The following is a 22,587-nucleotide window of genomic DNA, read 5'->3' as shown; positions in this document are numbered from 1 at the left end:
ACGGGTACTTTTCCATTCACATCTCAAGCAGATTTCCCCACTTACATGAAGTGAACTGTGCTGAGTCTTTGTTGGGCAGAACAGCTTTTATTTTTGTGCCTAGAGGTGTAATATTTTTTAACGTTCGAAAGATGTGCTGTAGCTTGGTCATGAGTTGTTATTCAATAATTAGACTTTTGGGGGCACCTCTGGTTCTAGGTGCCTGGTAGACTTGGGCCCAAGCAGAAAGGCTGCTGTAGGTCAAGGAGTTGCATGGCCTCCCACCAGACCAGTGCTAGTGGTGCTTCTGAGCCCTGCCTGGGGTCCCAGTTCAATGGAGGCATCCTTAGAGGCCATGCGGTGACAATATCCAGGCCACCCCTATAGAGGGGACTTGAGTCTGCTCTTTGTCTTTTTGTTTTTAAGATTTTACTTATTTATCTGACAGAGAGAGACACAGCAAGAGAGAGAGGGAACACAATCAGGGGGAGGGGGAGAGGGAGAAGCAGGCTTCCCACTGAGCAGGGAGCCTGATGCGGGGCTCAATCCCAGGACCCTGGGATCATGACCTGAGCCGAAGGCAGACGCTTAACGACTGAGCCACCCAGGTGCCCCATTGAGTCTGCTCTTTGGCAGCCTCTGCCACCAGTAAAGCATCCCAGAGATTAAGAGTGGCCTTGGAGTCAGTCAGCTGAACTCTTCATGGACCTGAGCCTCAGTTTTCCTCCTTTAGGAGTTAAGGATTGATGGGGCGGGGGCTGGCTGGCTCAGTCTGTAGAGCATGCGACCCTAGTTCTTGGGGTCGTGAGTTCAAGCCCCATGTTGTCTGGAGAGCTAACTTAAAAAAAAAAAAAAAAGCTGCAAGGACTAAATGAGGTCATACAAATAAAGCACTCAGCAGGATGCCCCCCGCCCCCCCAAGAGTGTACTCAATACGTAGAAACTTTATTAAAAAACTTGTGAATGCAAAGTTTGTGTTTTTTTCTTGAACACACATGGGTGGCCTTCTCCATAACCTCCTTGATGATAATATATGCCCGATCACACGTGTGTGTAAACCAGTTGTTCCTGGGCCCTCCACAAGGGGGCGACACGGCTTCTCAGGCCCCGTGGGGCACCTGGGCCTTCTGCTCAGGTTGCTTGCCGCTTCCGGTGGCGCCAGAGTTGTTCTCCGAGTTTCGCCAGAGAATCTTTGGGCTAGAATCCTAGGAGCGGGACGGCTGGGTCAGAGGGTCCACGTACATGTGACTCTGCCAGAAACTGTCACGTCGCCCTCCGCAGAGCTTGGACCCCTCGCCTTGCCACCCGCGGTGCATGGCAGCACCTGTTAGCCCACAGCCCCCGCAGTGGAGTGCGGCCCCACTTTGAGATGCGTGCCCATCTGCTAAACAAGAGATGGTGTTTCAGGGTTGCTTTTATCATACTGTGAGCAAGGCTGAGCATCTTCTGACAGGTTTAAGAGGCCGTGTGCATTTCTTTATGAATCTTTATTTTTAGAAGCTATACGAACCATTGTAATACAAGTTACAAATATACTTTTTCCAGGTTGTAATTTACTTTTTACCTTGCTAATGGTAGCTTGCCTTTCTATGTACAAGGTTTTTTGTTTTTAATTTCAATGTAGTCAGACTTGTCAATCTTCTCCCTCACTGTATCTGGATTTTGAATGAGGAGCATTTTCCTCACTCCCAGGTTCTCAGTCATCCCCTCATTTTCCACTTTTTTCTAGTTCTTGGTTTCCTTATTCCAGCAGCCCCAGCACCACTTTGTGAAAGGTCCTTCTTTCCCTGTTGGTCGGCTGGATTTTTAACTGTTTCATTGGTCTGTGTATTCAAGGGTTAGTTCTCCCCACCCAACCCAAACTGTTCTTCATTTCCAGGGTTTTCCTGGTTATTCTGGCTTGTTTTTCCAAATGGTTTGATAATAAGAATAGTGTCTAAGACAAGGGCAAATGTCCATGAAAAAAAATGGTAAGGGAAAGAGCAGTCAACAGAACCACACAGCATATATAGGGTTTTTTTTTCCCCCCTTATAGAAAGATATTGTAAGGGGGTTAGAAACCCAACCCGCCATGTTTGTGTGGTCGCGTCTGGATAATGTGGTTGCGGGTAGCATCCTCTTGCTATTGGCACAAACCTTGGTGGAGAAAACGTGCCAAAGGCCACCAGGCTGCCTCTTCTTCCTTCATCCTCCCTTCATCCCCGAGCCACTCTGGAGATCTCGTCACCCCTCTGGACCAGGGCACTTCTTTGTAAGAGAGGGAGTGCGTTACCACGGGGTGGAGCCTGGGCTATGGCCTCCGCCACAGGTAGCTGGACAGAGCATCTTTGGCTGATTCCCAGCCCAGCCAGACCCTTTCCGCCTACAACTGGAAGGAAAGATCTGCAGGAGCCAGTGGGCGGAGACCGGGTGGGCCAGTGCAGGCTGAGGAGGGGGGCCCCTGCGAGGGTGGGGGGACAGCCCTGAGGTGCCCTGCCCCGCCCCACCCACAGCCCTCACAATGGGAGCGCAGTATCACAACCCTGCAGGTGGGAGGCAAGCAGCCAAGCAGCCGCCTGGAAGCCCGGCGGGGCCGCAGCTTCCTCCAGGGGCAGGTCATTTTGTCTGCAGACCTACTGACAGCAACCCCCGAGGCAGAGGGCTGGTGTCCTGGGGGATGGAAAAGCTCCTGGCGGCGGAGCGGCCTCGGGCTGGAGACCCACAGGAGGCGGCGGTGCGGCCCAGGGCTCGGGGCCCCAGGTGCTGTGGGGTGCTGCGGCCGGGCTGCCAGGACATGGAGTACTACTCTGTGAGCACCGAGCAGATGCTTATCTTCTTCCTAGCCGTCTGGTTCTTCTACTTCTTCTACCTTCAGGACTTCTGAGCGGCCCTCCCTCCCGCTGTCCCCGGGGCCGGCGGGCCCCAGCCGGGAGCGAGCGACCTGAACCGGGCCACAGAGCGGCCAAGGACTGAAGCTTTCCTTAGCCCCGCAGGGAGGATGGCCAGGACGCCAGGTCGCCCTGCTCCTCGGGGATGGAGATTTGGGGCCCAGGCCCCTGCTCTTGGAGGGCCCAGGGCTGCGCGCCCCACACGGGCTTGGTGTCTCGAGTACATGACAGGAAAGGGGAAGACGTGTGCCCCACGGGACCTGCAGCCGGGTGAGGGGGCAGAGGGCCACATCAAGGCTTTGCACTCCTGAGTCTTCTCAGAGTCAGTGGGGCCCAGCTCCGTGCTCACTGGTCAGCTGCTCTGTGCCTGGCCCGGGGATGCTGCTGAGAAGTAAACTGCGCTCTGAGCCTCATTGGTGGCAAGAGAACGGTTATTCCCATTTTCTATGGGAGAGAATCAGCCCGGCCATGCTTAGCGTTCTGGCAAGGGTGGTGAAAGACCACATCGTTTTGCGGGACTCTTTAGAATAAGGTAAAGGGGCGCCTGGCTGGCTCAGTAGGTACAGCATGTGACTCTTGATCTTGGGGTTCTGAGTTCAAGCCCCATGTTGGGTATAGAGCTTAAAAAAAAAAGAGTAAGATCAAAACGGATGCATTCCAAGGACGTGGGTGTGGCTCCACCTGGGTACTGGACAGGAACTGTCCTCCCCAGGGGCTCCCAAGCCTGGTTTTCCACCACAGCCAATCGGGGAGCAGGAGCCGGTTTGAAATGCAGATCATGAGGCCTCTCCACAGGCGGGGAGGCACCTCTGCCCTTATCTGGGGGCACCTCATGCAGACCCCACGCTGGAAGCACTGCCTCTGGCTCCCTGGGGTGGGGCAGACAGGGCGCTCCCAGATGGCAGGGTGCCCCCAGACGGGGTAGTGAACCTACCCAGGAGGGCTGAGCGGGCTGCTACCCTGAGGCCACCACAGGCTGAGGAATGGAATCCCCCCCACCCCCAGCGCTGCTTCTGCCACAAATGTGGGACTTTTCTTACAATACATTGAGGCAAGGAGGGTAAGGCAAGAATCTGGAAAGGCCCAGACCTTTAAAGCCAAAGAGCACCCAGAGGCCTCACTGGCTAAGAGGAAAGCCCACCAGTGCAGACCCTGAAGTCTCAGGTGAGGCTGCCGCCTGCGGCAGGGGAAGGAATTTCCTTTGGGGACACACAAATCCCCTAGGAATCTCTAGCCCCACCCCAGATCTCTAAATTCCTGGGTCTGGACTAGAGTCCAAGAATCAGAGCTTTTAATAAGCTTTTGTAATAGGTTCTGCTCCTCCCTGCCAGCACCTCATTCCCTGTTCCCCCCCCACCCAACCCCCGGGGGCAGGGGAGGCAGCGGGCCTGTGGGAGGGGAGGAGAGCAGGTGGCTGGGATTTCGGGGCCCACAGGTGCCTGCCTGAAACCTCACGACGAACTGGTGCAGCACCTCCAGGCCCTCCTTCCCTCAGACTCACAGGGACTCACGGGGAGCGGGGAGAGTCTGGCGCACTTTCTCACAGACATTCTTCCAGCAACTAGAATCTTCCATGCAGTAAACAGTTGTAGGAGTACAGAGTTTCCCCTGGGACTCCACAGAACTAAATTTTGAGTGAAAAGAATGCAGCCGAGTTGTTTAAGTACTTCTCCTGCCAGGGGCCCCGTGCAGGAAAGCTCGGTGGGCCTCGGAGGGCAGTGCAGCCAGCAGCTTGGTGGGTGCCGGGCCTCCCCACCGGCGCTCGCACCCACGTGCAAACCCTCACATGTCAGATGCATCCCGAAATGTGACTTCTCATCTGTCAAGCCACTGACCTGAATTGCAGCCTGACGGGGTTGCCGTGCCAGCTCGAGGCTGCCCTGTGACAGCCCCACTTGGTGTGGGTGCTGGTGGGGGACAGACGTACGACGACAGACAGGCACTGTGTCAGGAGGAAGCCCACAGCGGACAGACGTCAACCATCGCTTTATTAAGGCTCGGAGTGGCCTGCCAGTTGGGGGCCGAGTCATTCACTCCAGACCCCCGGCACGGAGCACTCCCGGCTCCCGGGTGACACCGAAGGCGGACGCTGTCTTCGAGATCCCGAGCCACAGTCTGCTGTGCTGCACTCACGTCTACCCTGCGGGCCGGGCCGGGATGTGTGCACGGACCATGTGGGGGCCCCCAGCAGGTGGGGCCGGCTCTCACGGCCCTGGGCTCTGGCGGGGGAGGGGGTGGGGTGGCAGGGAGGCACAGGAGGGCAGGGATATTCCCCATCCCTCCCAGCCCAAACTATGGCTTTGTTATCCTATTGCCACTTGAGCAGGAGTGGGGTGCCCCCTCCCACCCCGTACTCTGGCCCGTGTGCTACACTGTGGAAGGAGACAAAGGGGAAAGCCCCTGGGGAAGAAAGGGCCCCTGTGTGCTTGGGACCCTGGCCAGACCTCAGGGGATCCTGACCCCCACTCTCTCAGCGACTCCCCTCGACGGGTCTTCTCGGGCCGAGGCTGCTCCCTCAGAAGTGGACCCGCAGCACGTCCTGGCTGGCAAACGGCCGCCGGCAGGCGGCGCACGCCACGGGCAGGGAGCGCTGCTTCTCACCCAGGCACGGCCGGCACAGGAGGTGGCCGCAGGGAAGCTGGTACACCGGCTCCTTTTTGAAGTAGGGAGAAAACACTCTTTTGCAGGAGGCGCACTCGGGGCCCGGGACGCTCCCAGGCTGCTCTGGTAAATTAGGGAGGAAAATAAGCCAAGGTTAGGGAAAGCGGCCCCCTGGCTCAGGCTCCGTCCCGATGGCCGGGCAGATGCCTGGAGCGGGACAAGAAGCTTCCCCACCCTCCACCCCTGTGGCAGTGTGGCTGTATCCCTCCTGAGGCCACTTCGGGCTGATCCAGGAGGAAAGGGTGTTGCAGAGCCTGGGAACCTGGGAGGCCTCCCCTCAATGATTAAATCTTGGTGCTCCAATGAGCGCTCAAAAAAAGCTGGCTTCTGAGGGCAGGCAGGCCACACCGAGCCCTCCCTCCTGGTCTCCGAGCAGGACTTACTTTCCACTGGGACAGGCTGCCAAGGTCAGAATGGGGCACAAGCGCATCCTGACAACAAAACTACAAGGCAAGATGCCACAAGACAAGGAAAAAGCAGAGAGGGGTCAGGTGCAGCAGGGGCCAGGCAGGTGAGCGGAGGAAGGAGGGCACCAGAGGGGCAGGGCTGAGGTCTGTCTGCAGCAGACCTGCCTGCTGAGCCTGGCACCTGCTTCTCTTCAGCCCAGTAGCCCCCCTCCTGACCTGCCAATCCCCTTCCCATACTGCAGGTTCTCTCTTTCCCTGCTTCCTGCAGGGCCTCCCTGAATGAGGGCCACAGGGGCCGAGTCCTGCCACCTCCTCCCAAGCTGCATCCGCTGTGCTTCCTTTTCTTGTGGCCCTGGCCTCAGGAGGCTGCTCTTTCTTCCCCAGTCCACACCCCTCCGGAGAGGGTCAGGGTGGCTTCTTGGGGGAAGAAAAGCGACCAGCCATGCAGAAAGAAAGGGACAGCAAGTACAAAGAATGGCTGGTCTAGAACCAAACCAAACCAAACCAAGAGAATGGCTAGTCCATTAAAGACAGGACCCAGAGGTGTGACGTATGAGACTGGCTTTGGGTGAGACTGCAAAGGGGAGGGGAGGCGGGCTGGGGCACGCAGGACTTCACAGGCAGCGGGAGTTTAGATGTTATTCCAAGCTCAACCGGATGCACTGAGAGGCATCTAAGAAGTGCAGAGCCACGAGCTGGTTAAGAGCATAAGAAGACCCCTCTGGCCCCTGTGAGCGACGGGCAAGGGTGGCTGCCGGGGAGCCGCAGGGCTGCTGAAGGATTCGGGGGCCACGGCACAGGAGCTGGGGCCGGGGGGCAGCAGAGAATGGGGCTCTGAGGCATGAGTACCGACAGGTATTGAGGAGTACCGACAGGACTTGGGGATAAATGGGTATCAGGAATGTCGAAGGAAACCAAGGATGAAGGGTAGAAGATGCTGCTGTTTATCAGCAATGGGGTTATGGGAGGTGGGGGGAACCTCCAGAGGGTGTTTGCAGTTCTGAGTTAGAATTTCACTCAAGAAATATCCATGAGGGGCGCCTGGGTGGCTCAGATGGTTAAGCGTCTGCCTTCGGCTCAGGTCATGATCTCAGGGTCCTGGGATCGAGTCCCGCATCGGGCTCCCTGCTCCTTGGGAGCCTGCTTCTCCCTCTGCCTCTCTCTGTCTCTAATGAATAAATAAATAAAATCTTTAAAAAAAAAAAAAAAAAAAGAAATATCCATGAGTTTCCCATGGGGAGGTGCCAGGCAGCTGTCAGGGAGGTTGGGGTCTGAGCTCCAAGGAGAGGAAGGAGCTGCAGGTGAGTATGGGTAGTCACCGGCCGGTGCGCTCTTGCTGGGAGGAAGAGAAGAGAGTCCAGCACCAGAGTCTGGAAGAGACAGAAGAGTCAGCAGTGGAAACTGCAAAGGGATGGTGAAAACAGAGAGAAAGAGTGTGCCACCCGGAAGGCCAAGCGAGAGAGAAGGTGTTTCTGAGAAGCCACATCAGACACTGCTTGGAGTCCCCGGAAACCACCGGTCACCTGGACAAGAAGGTTCTGGGGGCTGGCCAGGGTAGAAACATAATCAGAGAGACAGGGGGTGGGTATGAGAAGCGAAGGGGTAAGATGGCCTGGGATCCAGACAAGAGCTCAGCCCGGCTCTGGATGGGCAACAGGAATCGAGTGTCTGCCTTATCATGAGCTCCTTCAGGCTTCATCTTGTAAAAACTGTCCCAGCATTTCAGCAGGTTCTCTCACTTTGTAGCCTAGTTGATTCTATCATCTTATGTGGTCCCAGACTCAGGGTAGGCAAAAACTGGCTCAGTAAGCTGCCCCAGTTCTTTGCTGAAACAACACCAGGGACAATGTTGACAGGAAGGGATGAAGAGGACAATGCCAGACTCCCTCCACAGTTACATAAAATAAACCACACACAGGTCGGATGGGAGAAGACAGATTAGATATGAAAACTAAACAAAGAAGGAGAAACAAACAAAAGTCCTTAGGACAGAACAATTAATATTAGATCTTACCCAAAACACCACAGAGCTGCCAAGCCCTAGGTCCACAGAATTACTAAGACTTAACTAAAGAAAGCCTTTCTTGTGAAGAGTTACACTTCACAGCAGCCCCTCAACTCCCCCCGGAAAAGGGAAGAGACCAGGGTCTCCCTGAGGCCCGAGCACCAGGGCTGAGGAAGCCGGGCATGGCGGTAGGCAGAGCCCCGGAGGCGAAGCCCAGCCTCCTGTTCCAGGGCTCCCAGGAGACAGATGGGGCCCTGGTTACCCGAGCCGGCGCCTGGCCTCCAGGAGGTGCTGCTTTCTCTCGCGCCCAGCTGCTGGAGCTGCCCCCTGGCCAGCCGAGCCGTGAAGGAGGGCATGGAACCAAGGGTCGACGTCAAGGCAACTTCCAAGCTTTGTGACAGCTTCTGCTCATGGGACACCGGACCTGACAAAAGATGCACAGACCACAATATCCAGAAAGAGGTTCAGCAAGAGAAGAGCAAGCCGTTAAGTCCTTGGAGGACTACTCGAACAGCACTTCCAGCTTCGAATGGACACAAATGTAAAGAACCTCCTCCAGGGGCGCCTGGGTGGCTCAGTTGGTTAAGCGACTGCCTTCGGCTCAGGTCATGATCCTGGAGTCCCGGGATCGAGTCCCGCATCGGGCTCCCTGCTCAGCAGGGAGTCTGCTTCTCCCTCTGACCCTCCCCCCTCTCTCTCTCAAATAAATAAATAAAAATCTTTAAAAAAAAAAAAAAGAACCTCCTCCATAATGTCCACTCGTGGATTGTGATGACAGAATACCAGCAGTTAAAGCCCTGGGGACCCACCCCACCCAGCTTCCAGGGTTCCTGGGCTCTGCTCTAGCTTTCCTCGTCCTGGACAAACTGCTGGGCAGGCCCGGGCCACCTGGTGGCTCCCCTGCGGAACTGCACCCTACTTTCTGCAGGTCTTGCAGGCCAAGGAAATGATTGGGCGAAGGCCCAGCTTTGTGCCCCTGCTCCCTGTCCACTCCCTCACCAGCAGCCTTTCCTCGTCTCCTCCCTTCCGGGACCCCTGCCACTCCGCAGGGCCACTGGCCTGCACCTCTGGGCACTTGTGTCCTCTCCCTCCTACTGAGTAAAGCAAAGTGGTCATTACCAAGTGGAATAACAAAGACCTCACTTTGCCCACTCCATGATCTAAGGGACCTTCTCGGTGTGGTCCACAGAAAGCCAAGCAGTGGGCTGAGGGTGAAGGCAAAGGGGGAGGGGGACAGCTGTCCACGAAAGAACCCAGAGACCTGCCTGGTAGCAGGGTTCACAAAACCGCCCTAAAGCAGAGAGTAAAACACTTTGTCTACAATTTGTAGGACTTGCTTGGGACCCTGAAGTGCAGGTCAGCACGGTCCTATGTCACAACAAATCTGTCAAGGCCAACACTACCGGAGACCTCAGAGACCTCAGGGTCTGAGGACCTTTCCTTGTCTCACCCCACTGCACCTCGGATGCTTCCAGGAGTTTCTGAGGGTCATATTAACTAAAACTTATACTCAAAACCAGATGTAACCTTTAAGCACACTATTTGCCTACGGTTTTTACAGTAAGAGAGGAAATCAGAAGAATGATAAAACCTAAACAGACTAATTTTCATAAGAAAAAAGAAAGTGTCAAAGAGCTACCTCCAAAACACCTGGCACGAACAGTCATGGGCAAATTCTACCAAATATGTAAAAGAGTAAATGATCCTAATATTATTACATGTTCTAGTACATGTGCTGCCAAAGCGACCACTCTATTACATTGTTCTAAAGTTTAGTAGAGGAAAACTTCTTAATTATTCTTATGGAGCAAATAAATCTTTGATAACAAAACACGACCAAAGATGGCATGCACCCATGCATACATACACACGACAGTCCAAATTATTTATGCAAAATAAAACACTAGCAAACAGAACCAAGCCGAACATTAAAAGAAGCATGACCAAATGGAGTTTCTTCCAGGAATGTAATACTGGCTCAATATTAAGAAGCCTATTAATGTATTTTTTCACATTAAAAGATCTCAGGATGAAAAATCGTAGCATCATCTCCATTGACACTGAAAAGGCATTAGACAAAATTCAACCACCAATCTTAGATAAAAACAAATAAACAAAAAAACCACCACTGAACAAAATAAGAATCAGTGGTGTGGGAGAGCATCTGAAATGGTTCCCAATGAGACCCACCTCCAGATACTCCTGCCTTGGGGACCCGGGTACCCCCACCCCTTGAGTGTGGGCTGGGCTCAGCGACTCGCTTCTAACAGGATATAGCAAACATGATAGGATGTCACCGCCACGACTGGGTTATACAAGACTGTGACTTCCACCTTGTTTGCACACACTGTGGCCGTGGCTGTGGAAGACTGTGAAGCAGGTGGCCCAGCCAAACCACGCCTGGATTGCTGACCAGAGAAGCTATGAGATCATGCACGTGTGGTGCTTTACACCAGTAAATGCGGGGGTAATTTAAGGTGGCAAGGCCTAAAGCACAGGGCAACAGCACCAAGTGTCACCTGGGAGGTGTAGGGATGACCACAGACATGGACGCAGGACGTGGAGTACCTGTTGAGCAGTCCATGTGTGTCAGCCCCAGCTCACTGGCAGCTTTCATTTTCTTAGCGGTGTGCTCTGAGGTAGTGGGTGAGACCAGAAGGCTTGTGGTGGAGAAACAGGAAGCATCGATGCCGAGGCTACCGTCTGGGGCGTGTTCAGCCTGCTCCATCTTCCTTTTCCGAGAGGGCAGAGCAATGGAAGAGGGGGTCACTGCCAATGCAGTCTGTGCTCTCCCGAGCAGATGGCAGCCAGGAATGGAGTGCTGGAGCAGGAAATGGTCGATCCGGGCCTTCAGGGAGGGGTGAGGCAGGGGCTGGGAGTGCGGAGTAAAGGCCACCCCCGTGAAAGGGTCGCTGGGCACTCGGCCCCACGCGGCTTCGCTGCGGTTACACTTCTCCAGCGTGCTCTGGTCGATGACCTTGCCTGAGGGCAGCAGCATGGGGCAAGGCATGATCTCCAGGGTGATGGGATCCAGGAACTCCTCAGGCACATCCCGAATTACCTCGGCTAGCTGCTGCAGGCTGGAGGGGGCCTGCTGGCCCTCGGACAGGCCTGCGGCATCGCAGTCACTCTCCATGGGCAAGGCGGGGGCCTGCAGAGCCAAGTCCTGAGGGAGGTTCTCGGAGGCAAGCAGCAGAACACTGTCTATCACCTCCTGAGAGCAGGTTTTAGCTGGCTGACCCCACACTTCCAACCGTTTGATGCAAGGGATTCCGCTGCCTGTCACGTGGGTGATACAGATCTTGAGATGGGCCACGTGGCTAAGAGAAAGAGCCCCTTTATTCCAGAGCTCCTGTGCCACAACAGCGGGAGAGGGGAGTGTGGCTTCCATTGGGCCAAAAGGTGGCCTGGCCTTGAAGCCCCTGTGGCTAAACACCACTTGGCTCTGGTTTTTCAGTAAGACTTTGCCTACCAAGGTGAATGCCTCCTTGTCCGGCATGGATGGCTCGGCTGGGCCCGGGGCCCGGCACTCGGGGGCATTCCAAGACGCTCTGCTGGATGAGGCGGATGTGTACATTTCCAGGCCTGTGACATTCTGGCCTCCCCCAGCTGTGAGGTCTATGTTAATCCTACAGATTTCCACACTGAAGGGAAAGGAAACGGTCACATAGACTGGTGGCTTAATGAAATACTCTGTCCTAAAACCATGACTTCTCTTTGTGAGGTCTTCAGAGATGAGATTTTCTACTTCATAACCATCAGCTGATATCTAAAGTTAATGACAAATATGAGATGCATTCATTTGATGAGATCCAAATGAAGACAACCAGTTTTCAAGAACTTGCCACTTCTAAGAAAATTATTTAAAGAAAGTATTAAGTTCCTCATTTAAAATGCCCCCTATCACACCGAATTCTCCTGGTTTTTTTTGGGGGGGGGGAGGCACTCAAGATCAGGTCAAAGGCCGAGGGCAACTTGTTCCTAAGTACTGCCTATTCTTAAAAAATACGAACAAGGAATAAAAAAAAAATCTTAAAAAAAAAAAAAAAAAGGGCGCCTGGGTGGCTCAGTTGGTTAAGCGACTGCCTTCGGCTCAGGTCATGATCCTGGAGTCCCAGGATCGAGTCCCGCATCGGGCTCCCTGCTCGGCAGGGAGTCTGCTTCTCCCTCTGACCCTCCTCCCTCTCCTGCTCTCTCTCTCTCATTCTCTCTCTCAAATAAATTAAAAAAAAAAAAACCTTAATAAAAAAAAAATTAAAAAAAAAAAAAATGAACAAGGGGCCCCTGGGTGGCTCAGTCAGTTAAGTGGCTGCCTTCGGCTCAGGTCATGATCCCAGGATCCTGGGATCGAGCCCCACATCGGGCTCCATGCTCAGCGGGAAGCCTGCTTCTCCCTCTCCCACTCCCCCTGCTTGTGTTCCCTCTCTCGCTGTGTCTCTGTCAAATAAATAAGTAAAATCTTAAAAAAAAAAAAAATACAAACAAAACTCTGCTCAACCCAACCAAAAATCCCTTCAAAATAATGTCTCTGAGAAAAAAAGGGCTGATATACTAGTGTTTTTCTTTTTATTTCAGAGGATGAAACCAGAGAGATTTAGGGGGAAACAAAGATATTCACTAAAGTTCTTAATTTTGTATTTGGACTCTAACCAATTATAAGTTTCCCTAGCAAGGCACAATGAACAGTCTTCTTGTAAATCTTTGATTGTTGGAACTTGGGTTAAAAAAAGGTGTGTTCAGAAACAAGGACTATAAGACTACGGGAAATCTAGAACAGTGAATATGCTATGGGGTGGGAATGTGAGTAACTTTTTCCCCTCTTAAATTTCCAGTATTTGTTATAACTGGTAGAGATCTTTTTTTTTTTAAGATTCTATTTATTTATTTGACAGAGAGAGACACAGTGAGAGAGGGAACACAAGCAGGGGAAATGGGAGAGGGAGAAGCAGGCTTCCCGCTGAGCAGGGAGCAGGGAGCCTGATGCGGGGCTTGATCCCAGGACCCTGGGATTATGACCCAAGCGGAAGGCAGACGCTTAACGACTGAGCCACCCAGGCACCCCACCCAGGCGCCCCACAGGTAGAGATTTTAAGATACAGGTACCCCCCCATCTGAAAGCTCACATCACACCCCTTTGCTTTTATGAAAGACCTACATTAGACCTGTTTTTACCAACCAAAAGAAATCCAGAGAGAATTTTTGCTTTTACAAAGAAAAGTCATTATCACACTAACATAGGTCTTTCGTAAAAGCAAAGTGGCCTAAGGTGAACTTTCGGAAGGCAGGGGATAATCTTCATTTTACGCCATTTCAGCTTATGAAAGGTTTCATAGGAATGTTCTTCTTAGATGGCAGGGGGAAATTGTGTCTCTGTTGGCAGAAATCAGTTTCACAATCTGGGAACCTGAAATAGTATGCTGTGTGCAGAAGGTCCAAATCAGGGGAGGGTTCAGATCTCCCCTTGCAGTTTCCTTACTCCTTGCTCCGGGCTGTGGAAAGATACCCTCCTTTGCACAAAAAGGGAAGCAGCTTAATTCAAATAATAAAGAAGGAATCCAAATAACAAATACAAGCCATCATTTCTAGCGTGGGAAGTAAGCGGGAAGAACGGCAGGGGAGAGACAGTATCTCTACCTTCACTAGGACTTTGAGCGGAATTAAATCTTATCATCAGAGGGAAGAGCACAATGAATACGACCCTCCAGAAAATGAGCTATAGCTCACCTTCTAACAGAGCTGTATGATTCTGGACGTGGGGCCTGACCCATGCTTACCTAAGTATCACCTGGTGGGATCTAAAACAGAGAAGGTGAAAGCACATCACACCTCCACACACACAAGGCAGGAATGGGGAAAAACATGGGAAGTAGCCATAGTATATTTATGTGCATACACTTGTTTTGTTTACCTTGTTGCAATAAATTCTTGGTCTGAACTGTGGGAGGCAAAGATTGATGACCATCTTTGTGGCTGAAAGGGTAGCTTCCAAGCATCAGAAATAGCCTTCAATAAAAAACAAAACTTGGTATTAGACAAGTTAAAGTTCAATTCTAAACTTTTAGGAGTTGATTCCTAAGGGAAGAGAATCAAACAGGGTAACAAGACTTCCATGCACATGAGAATGGTCTCATCGTATCATACATGTAATGCTAAGGAAGAATGAGTCACTGAAAAATTGCAGAGGAGCTTTTTTTTAAGTTTTATTTATTTAAGTAATCTCTACCCCCAACGTGGGGCTCGAACTCACAATCCCGAGATCAAGAGTCTCACGTTCCACCGACTGAGCCAGCCAGGCACCCCGATAGAGGGGCTTTCTCTTGCACCCTGAGCAGGTTGGCCAAGACTGCTGGTTCTCTGGCTGACAGCTAGACCCAGTGGAGGCAAGGGCCTGTCAGCTCTGCAAGGGGCTCCCCACGGGAAAGGGAGGGTCAAAAGTGGCAGAGCATAGAGAATAGAACTACTCAGCCAGAGGGTTCCGAATGGAACAGGTCACAGAATATAATCACAGTGCTAGGTATCTTTGTCATTTAACACCTGTCAATGCAATTGCATTTTCTTATTAAAACAAAAAATTAGAAGAGTCCAAAACACCATCATTGAGAAACAGAAAATCTTAGACTTGGAAAGCACCGTAAAAGAACATCTAATCCAAACAGCAATTTAATGATGAATGTCCAGGCTGGGGGAAATGGGTGAAGCTGGTCACAAGGTACTAACGTGTAGTTATAAGCTCTGGGGAGGAAATGTACAGCATGATGACTATAGTTAACACTGTATCGTACATCTGAAAGCTGCTGAGAGTAGACCTTAAAAGTTCTCATCACAAGGAAAAAAGCTGGAACCATGTGAGGTAATGGATGTTAACTAAACTGACTATGGTAAGCATTTTGTATTATATACAAATATTGAAATCATTATGTGGTACATCTTAAACTTATTCAATGTGATATGTCAATGAATAGCTCAATAAAACTGGAAGAAAAACAAAGATCAATGTCCAAAAGCCTTTGGTATTCTTTGTACAGAAGCGGGGAAACCACTAGAAATAGCCCTCCTAGCAGCAGGGCTTGCCAATGGCTCTGAACTCCTTGGGTGAGGCCAGCCAGGCATTCTATGTTTTTCTATCTGGCAGACAAGACAACAAAAACTGTCAGCCCAACAGGGACAGGGTTACCCTCTCGGGTCTGTGTTATCATGATCAGTAGGTACTTTCGGCTCAGGTCATGATCCCGGGGTCCTGGGATCGAGCCCCACTTCGGGCTCCCTGCTCACTGGGGAGTCTGCTTCTCCCTCTGCCTCTGTGATCTCTCTCACTCCTGCTTTCTCGCAAATAAAATCTTAAAAAAAAAAAAAAAAAAGAGGGAGATGAATCTGATGATGTAGAAAACCCTTGGCCTGAAGTCTCCTATTCTTTGTGAACCTGTGTTGAAATTCTTAGTACTTCACACTTTGTGAGGCATGCATGCCCATCTCTCTGTCAGAATATTCGAGAATCTGGCCTGGAATCAACATGGACTAGTTTATAGAATTCTTTTTTTCTCCCCCCAGGGAAGACTGTGTTAACAACGTTTCCGGCTTCTGACACTTCTCTTGTTCTCCACAACAACTCAAAAATGAGTGTATGAGGAACTGCACCTGCAAATGTTCTCAGGGCCCTTATATATGCCCCCTCTGGGCCAGGAAACCAGAACATATTCCGAGTAGCACTGCCCTCAGTTCTCCTGCCCAATTAGGGCAGTGGCTTCTTGTTAAGTCTTTTGGTTTTGTTGTCAATGTACAATTAAGCCATTGCCTTTAATTGAATATGGAAGCAGTAAAATGAATATAAAGCCCGGACCAAGGAAACGAAACACTTCTTCTGGAAAAGCCAGCCTAAAATGCCCCAGGAGGACCGATGACAGTGACCCAGGTGGTGACATAACAGATGTGCGAGTGTGGGCGGGGCTGGCCCTGAGCCAACGCGAGGTCAGCCATAGCTGCAGGCCATCCAGACCTCGGGCTTTGTCCTGATGGGACGGGGCTTTGCTAAGAACAAGCAAGGAGACAGAAACTGTGTCATTACATCAAAATGCTGAGAGGTGGTTGAGATAAGTCAGATAAAGGGCCCCAGGTCTGCAATCACCTCCACCCCACCGTCCACTTCTTAGGCCTTTTCTCTCTCCGACTTTCAGGGACAAAAACAAACCCACAGAGAAACACTGTCAGCTCCTTAAAGTGTGGATCTGATTTCCCAGCGGGAGGCACTGATTTCACTAACCTTTACCTTCTTCCTATCTCCTTGTTATCTTCTTGGGACACTTCACACTGTGGGCTTCTAACTTTCATTTATTCTACACATCATGACATTCATTTCTCTGAGAACTTAAATGCCAGGACCAGAACAAGTCGGGCAGGGGTCCTCTGGAAGCCACGATGAAGGGCTTACCTGTGAGTATGAAGCCAAATGGAAAAGTCTTCAAATACTATCCGAGGACCCAACTCAATCATAAAAGGCAGCGCGAAATGAGGTTGCCCAGAAGTGACCGCCCTCAGGACTACCGTGCCCTTTGCCTTTAACCCTGGCTCAGCTATCACCCGATACCTGCTCCCCCAGTCGGACTGGAGAGGTGACCTGGATGAGGGCAAGCCAAAGGGCTTCCAAACTTCAGCTACCTCATAACTTTAAAAATCCCCCTTCAGACACCTGAGAGGGGAGACTGACTGTCCCTCCAACCAGCAGGACAAGATACAAGGTTTTATCTGCACCGTGTCATAGCAACACAAACAACTCCTAGTGAGTCATGAGACAAGGACCCTCCAGTAGCAAAACACAACTCCGGCTAGAAAGACACATACATAAGATGGCTTAGAGAAGGCCATCAGGGATTTTATTCAGTTTTAATCTTACTAACTGGTTAGCCCTTAAGTGGATACTAATGTCTTTAGTCTGCAGATGAAGACACTGTGGCTTAAAGAGAGGTGAAGCCAGCTTCTAAACCTTCCAAACCACTCTGGTTACTATCTACTTGGACATCATTTACCTTGAAGGATTTACTAGGAATTTTTTTTTTTTTTTAAGATTTATCTATTTGAGAGAGAGAGAGTACATGGAGGGAGTGGCAGAAGGAGAGGATCTTCAAGCAGACTCCCCACTGAGTGTGCACCGCCCCCCCAAGCATGGAGCCCGACATGGGGCTAGATCCAATGACCCACAAAGTCATGACCTTAGCCAAAACCAAGAATCGGATGCTTAACTGACGGACCATCCAGAAGCCCCTTATCAGGAACTCATATGGACACTTTACAACTTTATTTTTTTTCCCTCTTACTTAGGTCAGACTTCCATACCATTCATTTTTAAAAAATCAATTCTCCCAAACCTAAATTAATGTGGCTATCCTCTACAATGTAGAAATTTGGAAACCTTGACCATGACTGCCCCTTCCAACATGTATTGGATCAAGCCTCAAGCTGTTTTTTAGGAAAATCTTTAGATATGCTAGCTCTCTACTCAAGCATCTTACCTCATGAGTCTTCTCAACCTTCCTAAGAGGTTGTTAATACCATTAGCCAAATATTAAAGCGTATGGACCTACATCTGACCAGACGTAGTTCACTTGTTCACAGCCCTTACCAAAATCTAATTTGAGAGAATATTTATGGAGACTGTTCAGTCCATCCACATTAAATTCTTTGTAACGCGAGTCTAAGTGGCACCTCTTTTTCCTGCGCCCCACCCCCCCACCAGACTGCTGCATTCATATCCCACACCACCATCTGACAGGCTGCTTAGCAGTGTGGATCCTCAGCTGTAGCAAAGATAAATGTAACATGCTGATAAAAATTTAGTGGCCTATCTGTGAAAATTCACAGGACACCAGGGTAGCACGACACATCACCTGGGAATCGTAACTGTAGTCTCTATAACATAACCTCCCCCTGAGCTGCTCCTCAGGGCAGTGTACTGGACCATCCTCATGTTCAAATCCCATACACAGCCATCACCACACTCCTGGAACCGCTGCAAATAGCTTTACCAACTACTGATTTTTTGTGTGGCCCATTAGCAAGGAATTTCATAAGAAGCACCTCTATGAAGCTGGCTCCTGTTTTATTAGGTTGTTAAGAGGATCATTCTTTACTCTGGATGGTATCCTCTTCGAAACCCATGAGAAAATTTTTGGTCTCAGTACTAGGAAAAGTTGTTTCTTCCGATCAACTCAATATTTTATGGTATGAATATGAATCATATAAATTGATCATGATCCTTTCTTTATTTTGGCTGCTGGAAAGCTCAGAATAAATCTGTGGCCCATCCCTCCAGATTTCTCTTTGCCTGAATTCTTCAGTTATTTTTATGCCATAGTGTGTATATATTTTGAAAGCTACCTTAAAATCATTATGGAACAAGACAGAGTAAAATTAACAAACCACTCTCCTTCTGGTAGACATTTAGGTTGCTGGCAACTTTTTACTATTACAGTATTAAGATAAAAATCTTGGGGAACCTGGGTGGCTCAGTCGGTTAAGCACCTGCCTTTGGCTCAGGTCATGATCCTAGTGTCCTGGGATCGAGCCCCCCATCAGCCTACCTGCTCAGCGGTGAGTCTGCTTCTCCCTCTCCCTCTGCCCCTAATCCCCCTTCCCGCTCATGCTCTCTCTCTTGCTCTCTCTCAAATAAATAAAATCTTAAGGAAAAAAACCCCATAAAAATCTTAAGTCAATTTTTGTCTTAGTACAATTTTGACTTTTTTTCTTAAGGAGTCCTACATGTCTCTTGTTAAGGTGGCTATTTATTAATAGGATCCTTTTATCTCATTAATTATTCTAACCAGTTTTGCTATATAGAGGAAACTTTTTCACTTGGGTATCTATAGTATGTTCAGCTGTCTTATTAAACCAATTGATTTTAACAGATTTTCAGTTGTTTTTTTAGGGGGGGTTTCTACAATCTCAATAATGAGAGCCTCTTTCTCAAAACGGTAACCCTTTTGTCTCTCATCTTCATTAGCTAGAACTTCCAGAATTATATGAAATAATAATAGAGTTACCATGCTTGTTTTGTTCCATTAGAAAATGGTTCTAGTGTATCATTTCTGAAATAATGCTGATTGAAATATTCTTTTTATGTTAATAAAGCATTCTAATTTTCAGAGTTTTCTGAAAATCAGGGATAGGCTTTGAATTCTGATTTTCCCTATATATTGAGTTTTATTATCTTTCTTATCTGACAGACTAATGAGAGATAGCACATTTTTCTAATTTTAAACCATCCTTTTATTCCTAGATAGGCTCTATTTGGTTGTGGCAGATTGTTCTTTAAATGTTTTTCAAATTCTACTGAATTTGATTGCTCCTATCTAATTTTAGACGAGATGTTATTGCACATTCATATAACATTTATAAGCCCTGTGCTAGACACTGGAATACAGAGATAAAAATGAAATGGTCAGGTGGTGAAACTATTCTGCGTGATACCGTAATGATACACTTGTGACATTAGGCATTTGTCAAAATCCACAGAACCATACAACACAGTGATCCTTAATTTACATGAACTTCAGTTAATTATAATGTTTCGATATTGGCTCACCAATTATAACAAATGTACCACACTAATGCAAGATGTTAGTATTAGAAGAAATGGTATGCAAACAAGAGGAGGTATACGGGAACTCTCCATATTATCTGCTCAATTTCTCTTAAACTTAAAACCACTCTAAAAAATTAAAGCCTATTTTTTTCATTTTAAAATTTTTTGAAGATTTTATTTATTTGAGAGAGAGAGAGAGCACGAGAAGAGGGGTGGGGCAGAGGGGGAAGCAGACTCCGCACGGAGCAAGGGAGCCCGATGTGGGGCTCAATCTCAGGACCCCAGGACCATGACCTGAGCCAAAGGCAGTTGCTTAACCAACTGAGCCACCCAGGCGCCCCTTAAATCTTTTTCTTTTTAACATTTTTTTTTAAGTAATCTCCATACCCAACGAGGGGCTCCAACTCACAACCCCGAGATCAACAGTCACATGCTCTACCGACTAAGCCAGCCAGGCACCAATTAAAAAAAAAAAAAAAAGCCTATTAATAAGAAGAATTGGGGGGTAGTGACTGAAACAACTTAAACAACTGGAGATCAAGCTGAAACGAATGAATGTGCCATGGAAGAAGAGTGGCAGATCCTTTTGAAAACATCTTACAAATGACAGTATCTGTTTCTTTGGCAAATAGTGACGTCCAAACACTAGGATTCTCTAGGATTCCGTCAGCATTCAAGGACGTTATGTGATCTTATCACCTCTCGGGTTCCAACACCCCTGATCTTTTAAGGTCAAGGGCCTCCTGCCTTAATGCTTAATCCAGAAAAAAAGAATGGCTCAGCTCAACATATGAAAATGCAGACAGCCTCACCCAGGAAGACTCTCCTCAGCCCTGCCTGGGAAATGGCCATGTTACCTGAACTCCTGCAAATACTTAAAGTATTTACTTATACATTTACTTCCGTAAATACTTAAAAATGAGAGCCTCCTTTTCCAGAGTTGGGATCTAAGTACAAGAGAGACTGGGTCTGAGTATAAACTGAAGGCCATGGATCATGGCTGAAGTGCTCTGCAGTTCAGAGAAGTCGCCTGGAGCCAGATAATCGAGGCATTATAAGACAGCAAGATAATACAGGTTTATAAGCGCGTCGATTTATTAGAGATTTTTTTTCCTTTCTTAAAGGAAGTATTTCAGATAAAAAGGTAAAGAATATAGTAAACACTCTTATACCCACCTCCTAGCTTTAGCAGATGTGAACATTTTGCCAGGTTTGCTTCTCATTTCAGTGTTAAGAAAAAACTGAAAAGATACAAACAAAACCCACACTAATCCTTATTTCTTCTCCTTTTTTACCAACAGGCAAACTCTGTCTGAAGTTGGGGTCTCTCATCTGAATCAGTATTGAGTATGTGTGTATCTATAAACAATATGCACTGGTCTTATGTATTTTTAATGTACCTTCATGATATTACACCATGCCCATCATCTCACAACTGGCTTTTCCATTCAGCATTATTATTCTAAGGTTTCCCATGTTGAAATGTCGGTATCTAATTTATTCATTTTAACTTCTCCATAATATTCAATTGCAGGACTAAAAACAGTTTATTTTTCCATTGCCCTATTACATATGTTGTTTGTAATTTTTTTACTATGAAAAAATGCTGTAATAAATATTCTCTACAAGAGTCTTGTGAAAAAAAAAAAAGAAAGAAGACAAAGAAAAAAATAAATAAATGAAATGGTCCTGTTCGCAAGTCTTGAGCATGATGGACCTCCTTCCAACAGTGACTATGGAATAGAAAAGTTTGCAACAGAGCTCTCTGCAAATGGCATTCAGAGTAGGGAAGGATGGCCTAAGTGAATGTTTTTTCAATCTGTGGTTTTGAAATCAAGTTATGGGTTGAAAAAAGAAATATTAACTGAAAGAGAAGATAAAATATCAAAATGCACACAATATGGACATTATTTCATGAAACTTTTTTTTTTTTTTTTAGGATTTTAAGAAATCTCTACACCCAACGTGGGGCTTGAACTCACAACCCAGAGATCAAGTTGCATGCTCCACCGACTGAACCAGCCAGGTGCCCCTAGTGTATGAAACTTTTGCTTCAGTTTTATCCAAATACATATAACAAATTATATCCTAGGACCAATATAAAATTTCTTATTGTGGCTCTTGATGGAAAAAAAAATGGAAAAATACTGGCCAAAAGTATACCCAGAGAATTCAGGGAAGAATTCACAGGAGTAATGTTTGAAATGGAGACAACGAAGACATATGCCTGACCTCATGGACAACTCTGAAATGGGACAGATACTACATACTAATGGTACAATGGACAATATGTACTTGACTATGGGAGTCAGGCAGCAAGAACAGGAACAGGGGAAAGACACAAGGGACGGGGACCAGTAATAGCCAATGCATAGAGATGGGACAGTGAGGCTGGTTTAGAAAATGCTGAATATACCACTTAGCTTCTTAGAACGAGAGGAGGAGACAGGGATGGAAACGCAGATGCAGATGGGGGAGGGCCTTGAATGTTAACGCCAAGGGGCTTGAGACTACTTTACCTATGGTCTGAGGTAGTGTTTTTCTCCCAAATTGCAGATCAAGAATCAAGAACTCACATTACTGAGACATAACCAGAGTTTTTTTTGTTTTTTTTTTTAATTAAGTAGAATAGAGTCAGAGTATACCATACATGAGGACGGGAAGTGTTTTGTGAAACCTGTGAATATAATTGAAACTATATTTCTATCTATCTATTATTCTGGGTTGTTTAATCTCTACACCTCACGTGGGGTTCAAACTCACAGCCCCAAAATCAAGAGTCACATCCTCTACCAACTGAGCCAGCACCATTAGTCTGGGTTTTGATGTAAAAGACATTTCTTACTGAGGACTGTGATAAAAGAAAGTTTGAAAGCTACTGGTCAGAAGGAAGTCATAGAAGGCTTCTAACCAGGGAAAGAAATGACACTAATGAAAAGCCTGCCATTAACTGCCCAGATGACAAAGCAATTCTGAACCACTTAGAGGCAATTCACCCTTCAAGGGGTTCCCTCTATCTTTTTTGTACTACATGAGGGGCTATCTTTGCAAATGGCTTCCTGAAGGCATCAAAGTACACACTACTAAGAAATATAC

At 48.4% G+C, this 22,587-nt stretch overlaps 1 protein-coding gene across 5 annotated transcripts in view; it reads right to left on the bottom strand.

Annotated features, from left to right (window-relative positions):
- Positions 1–4,813: 4,813 nt before the first annotated feature.
- UBOX5 (U-box domain containing 5) overlaps positions 4,814–22,587 on the bottom strand; it is a 38,680-nt gene continuing 20,906 nt past the window's right edge. For 3 of the 5 annotated variants that reach the window (XM_045885500.3, XM_045885499.3, XM_045885501.3), the window contains exons 2-5: positions 13,828–13,922; positions 10,488–11,688; positions 8,182–8,343; positions 4,814–5,570 (exon numbers count right to left, since the gene is read on the bottom strand). In XM_045885500.3, coding sequence (XP_045741456.1) covers positions 5,362–5,570; positions 8,182–8,343; positions 10,488–11,688; positions 13,828–13,881 — 1,626 coding nt within the window. In that variant the 5' untranslated portion in view covers positions 13,882–13,922 and the 3' untranslated portion in view covers positions 4,814–5,361. The remainder of the gene's footprint in view (positions 5,571–8,181; positions 8,344–10,487; positions 11,689–13,827; positions 13,923–22,587) is intronic. The other 2 variants (XM_054510029.2, XM_054510028.2) reach the window with 2 other exon arrangements.

This window comes from Mirounga angustirostris, unplaced genomic scaffold, assembly GCF_029215605.1.
Source record: "Mirounga angustirostris isolate CCGP_5_RB_7025 unplaced genomic scaffold, mMirAng1.0.hap1 SCAF_10, whole genome shotgun sequence".
NCBI classification, from domain to species: domain Eukaryota; kingdom Metazoa; phylum Chordata; class Mammalia; order Carnivora; family Phocidae; genus Mirounga; species Mirounga angustirostris.
This window is presented reverse-complemented; position numbering and strand designations above follow the sequence as displayed.